The sequence below is a fragment of the Arachis ipaensis genome, chromosome B07 (assembly GCF_000816755.2).
Source record: "Arachis ipaensis cultivar K30076 chromosome B07, Araip1.1, whole genome shotgun sequence".
NCBI classification, from domain to species: domain Eukaryota; kingdom Viridiplantae; phylum Streptophyta; class Magnoliopsida; order Fabales; family Fabaceae; genus Arachis; species Arachis ipaensis.
The window spans coordinates 2075159-2087937 of NC_029791.2; the positions used below are offsets into that span (position 1 = coordinate 2075159).

The 12779-nt window shown below is 36.3% G+C and overlaps 4 protein-coding genes across 5 annotated transcripts in view; 2 read left to right on the forward strand and 2 right to left on the reverse strand.

The window, feature by feature from the left end:
* On the forward strand, positions 976-3510 carry LOC107607985 (cell division protein FtsZ homolog 1, chloroplastic). Its single transcript, XM_016309878.2, has 6 exons — positions 976-1319; positions 1513-1612; positions 1797-2026; positions 2239-2406; positions 2497-2730; positions 3096-3510. The coding sequence occupies exons 1-6, from the start codon at positions 1074-1076 to the stop codon at positions 3363-3365; spliced, it is 1248 nt and encodes a 415-aa protein (XP_016165364.1). The 5' UTR covers positions 976-1073; the 3' UTR covers positions 3366-3510.
* Positions 3667-6297, reverse strand: LOC107607989 (syntaxin-52). Of its 2 annotated transcripts, XM_016309883.2 has the most exons (7): positions 6169-6297; positions 6078-6135; positions 5352-5573; positions 4408-4610; positions 4222-4322; positions 4083-4127; positions 3667-3958 (listed from the first exon to the last, which is right to left on the reverse strand). In XM_016309883.2, the coding sequence occupies exons 3-7, from the start codon at positions 5567-5569 to the stop codon at positions 3827-3829; spliced, it is 699 nt and encodes a 232-aa protein (XP_016165369.1). In that variant the 5' UTR covers positions 5570-5573; positions 6078-6135; positions 6169-6297; the 3' UTR covers positions 3667-3826. The 2 variants fall into 2 exon arrangements, with proteins under 2 accessions (XP_016165369.1, XP_016165370.1); XM_016309884.2 differs by lacking the exons at positions 6078-6135; positions 6169-6297 and adding an exon at positions 6005-6072.
* On the forward strand, positions 6562-10272 carry LOC107607988 (serine/threonine-protein phosphatase PP-X isozyme 2). Its single transcript, XM_016309881.2, has 8 exons — positions 6562-6929; positions 7569-7721; positions 8087-8149; positions 8297-8382; positions 8930-9005; positions 9092-9360; positions 9444-9522; positions 9779-10272. Exons 1-8 carry the CDS (start codon positions 6789-6791, stop codon positions 9827-9829), a joined length of 918 nt encoding a protein of 305 aa, XP_016165367.1. The 5' UTR covers positions 6562-6788; the 3' UTR covers positions 9830-10272.
* The window catches only part of LOC107607987 (oxygen-evolving enhancer protein 1, chloroplastic), a gene marked incomplete in the record, with an annotated part of 1472 nt that continues 175 nt past the window's right edge, over positions 11483-12779 (reverse strand). The window contains 2 exon segments of the mRNA XM_016309880.2: positions 11483-12408; positions 12630-12741. Coding sequence (XP_016165366.1) covers positions 11650-12408; positions 12630-12741 — 871 coding nt within the window.

The window sequence follows — 12779 nt, forward strand, 5'->3', positions numbered from 1 at the left end:
TAGTCTATGATTTTTTTTTTTTTTTTGCTGCTATCGAAACACGAAATGAAGTTGGTATGGGCCCACCATTTGGCCCAAAATACCTTCAACTATTTGGGCCTTCAAATCAGCAGTCAGCCCATTAGTTTACAAAAAAAATGACTCAAAAAATGTTGGTTGATAATATTACATATAATATCGTTTGATTTGGCAGATTTGCATACACTTGTGTCTACACTAACCCTCTTATAGTCTTATTTACGAGTTGAAATTTTGAGGGAGAAGAAGAAAAAGGAAAATATTTGAAGTTTTTTTTCCATAAAAAAATGAAGTCACAAACACTCGTTCAATTTTATAATCTACTTAGTTTCATATTTCAAAAAATATACTGAGTTTGATAATCCAACTATTAGGTAATGTTTGGTAGAAAGATAGAGACAGAAAGATAGAGATTAAAAAATAGACATTAAAATAAATTTTAATATTTTATTTGGCACAAAGTGAGAAACAGAAATTAAAAAAAGAATTGTTTTAATTTAATTTGTACAAAGGATAAAATTAAAATTATTTAATTGAAATAAAAGTATTTTAAATATAAAATGTTATTAAAATTTCAGTCTCTATCTCTAAAAATTTTAGTCTCCTGTATTCTCACTTTTTGGAGGTACTGAAATACTGAAATTTTGGAGATAGAGATAGAAATTTTAATACAAGTATTTAAACCAACAAACATGATACTAGTCTCAGTCTCCTAGTTTCTGTCTCAATATCTCAAAACAAACGCTACTTTAAAGAGATAATTGTACACTTCTAATTTTAGAATTATTACAAATAGATAAGGTGGTATGTGTAATTGTTTTAAGAATTTAATTTTAGCATTTTTTTAATATAATTTATTTTATACATATATTTAATTTATATAATATTATGTTAGTAAAAATAATTATATTTTTAATTGACTGTATAAATTATGGAGGGGATATCAGAAATGTTTGGATTTATTTTCATTTGACAGAGAAAACCCTAAACAGTAAAAACTGAACTAACCAAAACCTCGTTGGGATTTGAGAATTGGGGAAGGAGAAGAAACAACAATGGCAATGCTTCGTGTGACAAGCCCTAACGAGCTTCTCTACCGCAATGCACACTCTTCTTCACCGCGCCTTCCTCTTCAACCTAGAACAACAACCATACTAACACACCCAAAACGCTTCACTCGTCGTCGTTTCGGGTCTGTGAGGTGCTCCTATGCTTTTGTGGATAACGCAAAGATTAAAGTTGTTGGAATCGGCGGTGGCGGCAACAATGCTGTTAATCGCATGATCGGTAGTGGTTTACATGTGCGCTTTCCTCTCTTCAATTCAATTCAATTCAATTCGCTTATGGATTGCTCTTAAGCTTGTAGTTCAATTGTGTATCATGCTAGCTGTGTAAATGTGTTATTTTGCTACGTTTTAGGGTTGTGATTTAGCTAGTGGCATTGTTCATTAAGCTAGTGTTGAATTGTGCTACTTTTTTTTAATATACAATCAGGGTGTGGACTTCTATGCAATAAACACTGATGCTCAAGCATTGTTACATTCTTCTGCTGAGAACCCTATTCAAATTGGTGAACTTCTGACTCGTGGATTAGGTCAGGCACTTTCATCCTTGTATGCATATATTGTGGCTGTGGTGTGTATTTGTGATTTATTTGTGTAGCTGTAGCTGTACCTTCTCTCCAATTTCGTTGTTAGTTTTCAGTTGAGGAAATTCAGGGGAATGTGTGTGTGTGGCATTGTGTTCAAATTGGTGAAATCCACTTGCAAGAGATGCAGGTACTGGTGGGAATCCGCTCTTGGGGGAGCAAGCTGCAGAAGAATCGAAAGAAGCTATTGCTAGTGCTCTTAAGGGATCGGATTTGGTGTTCATAACGGCCGGGATGGGTGGGGGCACGGGTTCTGGTGCTGCCCCGGTTGTGGCCCAAATATCCAAAGAGGCTGGTTACTTGACTGTAGGTGTCGTTACCTATCCCTTCAGTTTCGAAGGACGCAAAAGATCCTTGCAGGCAGGTGCCGCTTCTTTCCTTACTAGAGAGAGAGCATGATTACTGCACTATATAAAAGCTACTAATAGTTTCACCTAAACCAAATCGGTCTTTTCTTTTCATTGAATACACACATGCAGTTTATTTTATTGTTACATAGTTTGTTATGTGAATTCCAGAATGTTATGTGAAATCTAAAATGATCATCTAGTTTTGATTCGGTTTTTCTTCAGGCACTTGAAGCCATTGAAAGGCTGCAGAAAAATGTTGATACGCTTATTGTTATTCCAAATGATCGTTTGCTTGACATTGCTGATGAGCAGACAGCTCTTCAGGATGCTTTCCATCTTGCTGATGATGTTTTACGTCAAGGGGTACAGGGAATATCAGACATCATTACAGTGAGTTTATTTGCAAATTGCAAACTGCGATTCTTCTTTTCTTTCCTTTTTGCCATGGGAGATCCTGTTAACTGTTGTGCCTTCTAGTAGATACCTGGACTTGTGAATGTGGATTTTGCTGATGTGAAGGCAGTAATGAAGGACTCTGGAACTGCAATGCTTGGAGTCGGTGTTTCCTCTGGTAAAAACCGAGCAGAAGAAGCAGCAGAACAGGCTACTTTGGCTCCTTTAATCGGTTCATCTATTCAGTCAGCTACTGGAGTGGTATATAATATTACAGGAGGAAGGGACATAACCCTGCAGGAAGTGAATAGGGTGTCTCAGGTATTTCAGGATCTTATCACTTTTGCTTAATGAACACACTTTTTTTTTTTAATACAATTTGATCTTGTGAACTAGTTGCAAGCATAATCTTCGAAGAGTAAATTTGAAACAAATTAAACTTAAGGAGTAATTTTGAACAATTTCAAGAGTGTTGGGGACAACAAGCATATTTCATCCGATACTTTTTTATCCTCCAATATACCCTTGAATCTTGTGGATTAGTTGTTTTGAGGTCGTCTTGAGTGCTAAGATTTTATTGTCTTGATACTTCCATTTCATTCTTTTGACAGCATTGAAACATTAGTTAATCCTCCCCCTTTTTTATTTGCTTATCTACGTTGTCAAAAAACTTCTAATTTTTATAGGTGGTGACAAGTTTGGCTGATCCTTCTGCAAATATTATTTTTGGAGCTGTTGTTGATGATCGCTACACCGGGGAGATTCATGTGACTATCATCGCAACTGGCTTCTCGCAGTCCTTTCAGAAGAAGCTACTGACAGATCCAAGGGCTGCAAAGCTGCTTGACAAAGTGGTTGAGGGCCAAGAAAGCAAGACAAGGTCTTCTCCCCTCAAGTCTTCAAATTCACCTTCAACAGTTGAATCTAGAGCATCTCCAAGAAAGCTCTTCTTTTAGATGCTTGAGTTTGTTTTACTATTTTCAAATTTTGTAAGTGTTAAATATATTGTAGTCATTCATCTGTGTAATCACTCCGAACCTTGATTGATTTATATTTTGTAGAGCTATCATTCTCCTTAATGGTCACCAGTCTTTACAAGTATATATCTTTTACATGCTTATTTAATTATGAAGCATGGTATATCCTAACTTCTAGCTATGTGTAATTTATATAGCTGCATTTTAATGTGACCACATTAAATTACCATGAAGAAATTCCTCCTTAAATTAAAATAAAGCAATATTGTATAATCCGTAATAACCTCAAAAGCAAACTAACGACGCAGCCACTAATTCCACATCATTGGCAAAGCACCAAGAGAAATAATGAAACTCGAGTATGATATATTTTTCAATGCACACTTGTATACACAACATTTGCCCAAAAGAAACTTTGATGTGTTTGGGTATTTTCACAATTACAAATGAACGAGCAAAATCCAAATGACAAGAAGCAAACCCACAATGCCAACCACTGATAAAAGTAAGCACCAGCAGGAGCAACCACCCTTGGTTCGTTTATTTACAATTGACAATTTCTTCTGCACCCACTGTTTTCACCCAAAAAAAAAAGAGTTGTAAGAGAGCGACAAGAACAATATTAACGGAGTTTCGCTTTGGGTAGACTAAACAAGAGATTTGGTCTAAACTCTAAAGAAAAGTTATGGGTGTTACCCTCATCCGAGAATTTGTAACATCTACATGTTGGTCCAAGTCATCCTGTCCAGCGAAAAAAGAGCAAGGATTCAATTCAGAAGAGACACAAAAATGAACCACAAAAAAGGGGATAAATTCATTCAAGAAGGTAATATACAATAAGTCTAGTGTGTAGATCCAACTCTTCATTGACAGCAAGTGCAATATGTTTGGTGCTTAGTACAGTCTCCTCCAATTTTGCAAGGCCATTGTCTTGTTCTGCTCTAACAGCAATGCATATCAGGAATCCCAAGTATAGACTATAAGCAGTATGTTTTAAAGTAATCAACTAAAATCAAGTGACCTTTCATAATTTGCCGTTGAAATCCAACAAGTTGGTTGTTGTCCAGGCCAGTTGTTCTGCTCATGGCATCTGGCTTTGTTTCTGGCCCAAGCAAAAGGTCTCTATTTTCAAAGTTTGACATGTTCAAAGTGGAAGCCATTTGGTTAACTTTAGATCTCAAATTTGCAATCATATCCTTGCGGCGATTCATCTCCTTCTCAGATCTATGTCATTGACATGAAAAGAACTTCACAAAACAATAATACAATTTTACAGCCGAAGAGACGATGCTGATTCTTCCACAATGATAGAACTGGTTCAGAATTCACAAAGACCTAGAATGGAATTACAAGATAGAAAGGATACTCAGTTAATCTATTCCGACACTCCTTTCCCTCTACTCTAACCTTTCTCTCTATACTAATGCCTACTACTAACTCCTAACCAGACATGGGCACAATATCATATCATATCACATTCTCTTTTGTGGAACCAAAGGTATCCTCCTAATGAGGCAATCTTATTTGAGCACTAGAGATCCCATAAAGGACACAGCTCTCCCAACACCGTTATCTAGCACTCCAACCAACCAGGTGTCATTGTGTTGGTTAAATTATTTTTTAATCAATAGTTGCGAACCAAAATTCAAACCCACGACACAAGGAACAATAACCATACTCTGCTAGCACCAGGCTATATTGATTCGCAATGTTATCACATTATTAACATATATAATATATATGCCCTTCCTGCTAATATCACGGAACCATAGAGTTCAGTATTACACCTCTCAAGATGAATACAACTTATTGGGATCTAGATAATTCTTCATTAAATCTAGTTCCTGATGCATGGTCTTGTGGTGTGCATACTGCATAGTGCTCCAAGTGCTAGTTGCCCTATTGTGACAGCATATGTTTCCATTTTCAATCAGCATATATAATCATCAAGAAGTAAACACTCACATAGCTTGTTTTGCAGGAAGCTTAGACAAAAGGGATTGCAAGCTATCAAGTCTGGTCCCCAATATTGTAATCTTCCTTCTTATAGCAGATGTGTGACGCTGGGTTTCAGGCCCGGACGACGGAACCGAGTTCCGCCCGGACATCATGGCTGTAATATCATCACCAAGTTTCACCGCTTCATTGTATTCCTTCACCCATGAGTCTAAAGCAGATGCCATTAGCCTGAAACAACATAACAATAAACCCAACTTACATAATCACCAAACAAACATGGGGAATTAACAAACATCAATGATCAACAAAACTTAATAATAACAATAACGACAGATTAGAGAAGAATTTCACAAAGAATCCATTCAGCTCATGATCAAAGAAGTAAATCATACTGTTAATGCACAATTTTCACCAATCAAGGGATATCAATAAAATCAACCACTAAGAACCCATTCAGCTCATGATCAAAGAAGTAATCATACTGTTACTACCCAAAATTTTAACCAACCAAGGTGTATCAATAAAATCAACCACCACAGAAAATGCCAAAAGTTAACTTAAAAAAAAAAAAACCCAGAATTCGCATACAGCAATAAAGCTTATACACAAAATATAACAATTCTCAGAAGATGAACATAGAAAGGAAAGAATCAGATTACAGTCGAGAAGGCGAATTGCGATGGCAATGGGAAATAATTGAAAGTTCGAAACCGGAGCAGAAATTAAATGTACCTTTTTTAGGGGAAATTAGCAATTAGGTCCAAAAAGGATGAAAATTGGGATGATGGATACGACGTCGTTTTAGGAACGAATGGTGATGGATGAAAGGTAACGTACGGAGCCTCCTGGCTCAACGTCGTTTACCGAAGGAGCCTCCAATGGCTTCCCAATAATTATTCCAGTAATATTTGAAATAGTTTGCAAAAGTTTTTACTCCATACTTATATAAGTATTAAAACTTTTAAAATTTTAGATTTTGAATAAATTTTTTATATTTAACATTTTAAAAAATATGTATAATTTGATAAAAGTTTTTTTTTTGTGATTTTAGTTAAATTTACAGTTTTATTAAATGAAACTAGCAATATAAATCATTTTTACCCTTTTTTTTTCCTTTGAAACAAATTCATTTTTAGTTTTTTACCTTATGAATGCATATATAAAAGGAAGCTTGACAATAGATGCAGAACTTCATTTATTTTAGTTTTAACCCCTATTAACATAAGGTAAGGTCGGTAAGCAATAGCATAAAGGGAAATAGATGAAATTACAAAAATCAAGTGACTGATTTGCAAAAAAGGGAGAAAAGACAAAAGAGTTTGAAGTGGAAGAAGAAGCACAAACACTTCCATAGTGAGTGATAGAGATTGAGTTCTCCTCCTTCCTCGACCAGAAGGAAGAAGAAGAAGATTCTAGAGAGAGAGAGAGAGAGAGAGAGAATCGATGTCAGACCTAGACAGGCAAATAGAGCAGCTGAAGAAATGCGAACCTCTCAAAGAGTCTGAAGTGAAGGCTCTCTGCCTCAAAGCCATGGAAATCCTCGTCGAAGAGAGCAACGTTCAACGCGTCGACGCCCCCGTCACCGTCAGTTCTCAACCCTAAACCTCCCTCTCTCCCTCTCTTGCATAAAAATTTGTTATTGTTCACTCAACTCATTTCTCCTTTTCTTCAATTTCTAGATTCAACGTTCCATTTGGATTTTTCTATTTTGCTAATTTCGGCTGAAACTGAACAAAACGTGCCTGAAATCTTTTCCATTTCAGTTTTTTGGGGGATAGAAGAAAAATATTTCAAGTTGGGAGCTTTATCTAGGGCTTAGTATTTATTGGGAATTCGATAGACTTTGTGCTTTTTTTTCCCCCTTTTCTGAGTGAAATTTGTTGAATTGCATGAGTAGGTTGAGGTAGGAGCTAGGGGACTGAGATAATTCGTATCAGATTTACAAAGTACTACATTGTATTGTGCATTTTCTAATCTCAAAGTAATTTTCAAAGGTTTTTTAGGAATTAGGTAAGTATGAAGTGCATGGCATACAGTGTTCTCTACTTGATAATAATGGAACTGCGGTTTATGTTCTTGTTGCTTGTTTTTATAGCAAAGCAGATGTATTCAGTATGTTGGTAACAAGATTTGGATTTTGGTCTACTGCACTAATGACTCTTTAAGACTCTGCTTGTTATTTTTTTCCATGTAAACGTCTGATAAGCTGTTTTGGTTGCGTAGATATGCGGTGACATCCATGGTCAGTTTTATGACATGAAGGAGCTTTTCAAAGTAGGAGGTGATTGCCCCAAAACAAACTACCTGTTCCTTGGGGATTTTGTCGATAGAGGATTTTACTCAGTTGAAACATTTCTGCTTCTGCTGGCTCCTAAGGTGAATATATAATAATCTTACTAATCTTTTTTTTGTTGGAGAAGTTAGAAGCATGCTGCATATTATTTTGGAGTCTCTTTCAATTGTTTCTGTTTTGTCAAGCTTTCTGTATGCATTGCATTAATGTTGAGTGTCGTAATAACAACTCAAAGATAAAAAATGTTTCAGTCAGTTTGCCATATGGATCTCAGAAAGGTGGCCTTTTTTTTCAGTAAGGGATTCCTAGCTTGTTTGTGGGTTTCTGAAACTCATGGCTATTTTAGGTTTTGTCATGCCAAATCATCTTTTCTCATTCTTTTTGTGTTCTTAATGATGTTCTTTTATTTGTTAATCATTTCTGTGACTAATTAATTACCTACTACCAGGTGAGGTATCCAGATCGGATAACACTCATTAGGGGGAACCATGAGAGCCGTCAGATCACACAGGTTTGTTTGTTATCCGTTTGGTAGAAAGAAAGAGATATTCCAAAAGCATATTAATATTTTTTGGGTTGTTTGTTTGGGGTGTTTTTTGTTTTCTGGAAACTGGAATTTGTGACTTCTGAATACTTATTTATTATCCACCGTTGACAGGTGTATGGATTTTATGATGAATGCCTTCGAAAATATGGTTCAGTCAATGTTTGGAGATATTGTACTGATATATTCGACTACTTAAGGTTTGTTAATATCTGATTCATCACAAGTTTTTATTCTTACAAATGACTTCCTGTGGTCAACAGAAAGCAAAATAGAGATATCCATATAAACATTACTTGATCCAAGTATTCCTTATGGGTTCCTTATCCAGAGATGTTGAAAGCCAAATTACTATAGAATTCCTGAAATGGTCTTTGATTGGACTTCTGCTTTTGTTATTCTTCAGTTAACATTTCAACTATGAAATTCATACTCAAATAATATATTGTGTTAAAAGTTTTAACCTGCTGAGTAAATATATTTCTTTCTATTTTAAGAGCCGAAAAGGGGTTTGGGTGGACTTGAGTTGGTTCAAAACTTAAAGTATGCTTTATTTAGTTTATCTTCAAATGTGTTATAAAAGGGAAAGGGTGTGGTTTTGAGAAAATAAGAAAAAATGTTTAGGTTGATGATTTGAAGAACTTTATGCTGATTAGTATGACATCCTGCCTAATGAAAAATATATGGAGCTAACACAATTTAAATTGCTTTTACTAAGTGCTTTCCTATGTTAACAAAACATTGCAGCTTGTCCGCCCTGATCGAAAACAGGATTTTCAGTGTCCATGGTGGTCTTTCTCCTCCCATTTCAACATTGGATCAGGTTAGAAATGCTTCCCTAATTACTTGTCTCTGAGGTATCAGATTTTACATCAGCAATTGTATATATTATTTCTTACATGTATCCAGATACGGACTATTGATCGGAAGCAAGAAGTACCCCATGATGGTGCCATGTGTGACCTCCTATGGTCTGACCCAGAAGATATCGTGGATGGATGGAGTCTAAGTCCTCGTGGTGCTGGGTTCTTATTTGGTGGTAGTGTTGTTACTTCTTTTAACCACTCCAATAACATTGACTATATATGCCGTGCTCATCAGTTGGTAATGGAAGGATATAAATGGATGTTTAATAACCAGATAGTTACTGTCTGGTCAGCTCCAAATTATTGCTACAGGTATATCATCAATTAAAATCTATTTATTTCCAACGGTTTGAATGTTTTCTGGTCTGAAAACTCATTTTTGTTCTTTGTTCCAGATGTGGTAATGTAGCTGCAATTCTGGAGTTGGATGGAAATCTTAATAAGCAGTTCCGGGTGTTTGATGCTGCTCCACAGGTTTGTAGCCAGATCTAATCATTCTTTATTTATATAAGCTCTAGTATATTGATACCTCGTAAAGCACTATAATTACTTTTGGTACAGTTCTATTAAAAATTAAATTAGTGTTTTCTCATCGTCCTTAACATTATTTGAGCACGAGTGAAAATCCATTTTGATTGAACGACGTTATAATGATATTTAGGTTCTTTTATCCCTTAGTTGTGTTCAATTTCTCAAGTTAGTTTTCATGTTTCTTTTTAATGGAATGTAGGAATCAAGAGGGGCACCTGCCAAGAAGCCAGCACCGGATTACTTCCTATGATGATGTTTTCCTTTTACGAAATGTTCTAAAGTTGCTCAAATTGATGAATGGTAAAGGGAGATGTACATCATGAAGGTTTTTTTTTTTTTCATCAGGGGAGAAACCAGTGGAGGACAATGATAATTTCAGGAGGCAGGAGTGTTAAAGCGTCATGAATTAGTCTGTAATTTTGCAATATATGGTTCTACCTTTGTTCATTCAGAAGCTGTGATGGACAAAGGAATAAACCGACAATGACATTTGGTTTATATCAAAACTTAATTAAGATGGGTTCGGATCGGATTAGGAAACACTTGGAGAGAACTTCTCATATAATTTGTGGAAAAAACCACCGAGTTTTGGTTGTTCCTTTGAGCTATAAAAAAGTGTGTCCTTCAATTTTTGTGGAGTATGTGTGTATATATATTAATGCCAAAAGAATATACACTTTGTTGGTGCTTGAATATTGAATCTAGCATTGTGGGAATTTAAATGTTTACTTGTCAAGTAAAAGAATACTTTTTCAACAGAAAATTGTTAGAGTATACACTATACAAAACCTAACCTTAAATTTATTATGAATCCTATTCCTAGGATGTGAAGTAACTTTAGTTAATACAAGTACAAAATGTAATAAAAGGAATGTGCATTTTATCGAGTCAAAAATCAAAACATGCTGAAAGGTAAAATAACAAGTCTCGTGGCGCTCGAGCTCTCATATTAAATAATGATAATAACCAATGTGCGAATTCCAACTCAATTTTATAATTGGCATACGAAATTAATGATAAATGACATGGCCAAAAAAACTCCAAAACTAACCAATTCTGCTAGTTCTCCAATTCAACCACAGTTCCTGAAACTCAAACTCCAACCACATATTCAACTTCCAATACTTCAACTTGCTCATACTAATCACCACTCCACTTTACACCACAATTGCATTTGTGTCTTGCATTACATGAAGATGCCTACCAACCCAAGAGGTGTACATATGATGACTTCTTTCTATTTTTATCATGTCTTCCCTCCCTACTAAATCATTGACACCAATTTTCAAAGTTAACATTGCCGTTATATTTTGAAACAAATCCTTTCTAGCCAAAACTTTGTTCCTGAAGAAGCGCTACTTTCAGTTTCTCTCCTTCTTGCCTTGTAGCCAATCAACCCTGATTTATCCTCACTATATGCTTCTCATCCAAACTCTCTTCTTCCAATAAAATTGTATCACCATTTCAATGTCACTCAATACCACTCCTCCGCTAAAATTTTGCAGACACTGATCCCCCATAAAGCAAATAATGCTCCATTAGCTAATACATTTCTGCCCCCAAAAAAATGAAGAGAAAACAAAAAGAAAAAGAAAAAAGAGAAAAGAAAAACACCCATTATTACTACATTGAAACTATCATTACCTTCATTGAAACCATTTTACAGTACTGTTGGTTGCTATTTGTTATCACCCCATTCTTGCCTTGAAGTTTTCCTTTGTCCTGTATTCAATGTGTATGTTCTGAAATAATTAGTCCATGCATTTTGCCTTATTCCTTCAAAATCTTTGTTTCCACTTATCTCTTCTATCCAACTATTTTTTACCATTTGTTTATTTTCTATAATTATCATCATCTCCTCTACACTAGCATGTGGTTCTTCCAACCTAAACTTTATCGCGTCTTAGTTTATAAGCATTATATTTGAAGTCAATATAATATACAAACATGATAAACCTCTCATTGTTCAGGATTCCACAAGAGATCGATGCAGCAGCAACAACACCGTTGTGGTAGTTACAAACAAAATCTAAATCATATAAGACACAAATTACACCATATAAAACAAGTCTATGACTCAAGCTGAGCATACCACACTCCTTGGATCTTAACATCCTTTGGAGCTTTGGCACCCAAATCAGTGTCTGATGGCTGAATGCTCTCAAACACACCAATAACCTCTCCGGTCTCTGGCTTGCTCTGCGTCACGCTCAACGTGATCTTCCCTTTGGATGATGATGCACTCTTGTTGTTCTCCTTAGCGAGTTCTTCCTCGTCTCCTCTTCCACCGGCCGGCAATGCTACTGCATTGTCATACCCGGTGGAAGCACCTCTTCCCTTGGGGTCCAAGAAAGAGCTGCCACGGTAAGATGGCACCAAAAACTCTCCGCCAAAGTTGTCTGGTTTCCCTGATGCCACCAACTGCTTGATGGTGAAGAGGAACGGCACGCGCTCTCCTCCCGGGAGCTGAACAGTCACTGCAGCGTAGTCAATGCCGTCCTTCTCCTCAAATTTCACGGTGCCATCAGAGGACACCTCGAAGGGTCCCTCAATCTCGTCGAGGGTGTAGGTAAGACGTGTCATGAGTTTGGTGTTTTGGAATTCCAAAGGAGAATTCTTGGTGACACCCTCTGCCTTGACAGTGAAGGAAGTGGGCTCAAGACAGAATTTCTTGGCATTGTACTTGCCTGGCTTGAAGGCAAATGATTCCACTCCGCCTTCGATTGTTGGGCACTGGTTCGCGGTTCCTGTCCCCTTCACTTCCAAGTATGTCTTACTCTGGATTTCATCATAGGTTAATCTCTTTGGAACACCTTCTGCACTTGCTCCCTTCACAACAAAAAAATTATAATGACTAAGATCATGATGCCAATTCAACAAATTAACCTATTGAGGCGTATCGAATGGAAATATAGAACTGTCACATTAATTCAAGTTCGACGGTATATTATTATATATTTATTCAGATTCACTCCTAGAAAATTACAAAATAAATAAACATGAGTAAAAGTATTGAAGAATAAAAAGATTGAAGCAAAGAAGAGACATACAGAAACAACGAGAGCAGAGGTGGCAAGGGCGAATCCTGCAACTTTGGTGGCCTCAACACATTTGAGAGCCAAGTCCTTGAGATCAGTGTGAAGAGAGCAAGTGAGTTTGGAGGCAGCGGGTTCCAAACCGAAGGCTTTTGAGAGGGAGTG

Excerpts from the sequence above, each read along its gene's own strand:
- LOC107607985 (XM_016309878.2), top strand. The coding sequence starts at position 1,074 with ATGGCAATGCTTCGTGTGACAAGCCCTAACGAGCTTCTCTACCGCAAT. Across the intron at positions 1,613-1,796 it reads ACTTCTGACTCGTGGATTAG|GTACTGGTGGGAATCCGCTC; the intron begins GTCAGGCACTTT and ends CAAGAGATGCAG. Across the intron at positions 2,731-3,095 it reads AAGTGAATAGGGTGTCTCAG|GTGGTGACAAGTTTGGCTGA; the intron begins GTATTTCAGGAT and ends TAATTTTTATAG.
- LOC107607989 (XM_016309883.2), bottom strand. The coding sequence starts at position 5,569 with ATGGCATCTGCTTTAGACTCATGGGTGAAGGAATACAATGAAGCGGTG. Across the intron at positions 4,323-4,407 it reads TCAACGGCAAATTATGAAAG|AACAAGACAATGGCCTTGCA; the intron begins GTCACTTGATTT and ends CTGTTAGAGCAG. Across the intron at positions 4,128-4,221 it reads ATCTACACACTAGACTTATT|GATGACTTGGACCAACATGT; the intron begins GTATATTACCTT and ends TTCGCTGGACAG.
- LOC107607988 (XM_016309881.2), top strand. The coding sequence starts at position 6,789 with ATGTCAGACCTAGACAGGCAAATAGAGCAGCTGAAGAAATGCGAACCT. Across the intron at positions 6,930-7,568 it reads GCGTCGACGCCCCCGTCACC|ATATGCGGTGACATCCATGG; the intron begins GTCAGTTCTCAA and ends TTGGTTGCGTAG. Across the intron at positions 9,523-9,778 it reads TGTTTGATGCTGCTCCACAG|GAATCAAGAGGGGCACCTGC; the intron begins GTTTGTAGCCAG and ends AATGGAATGTAG.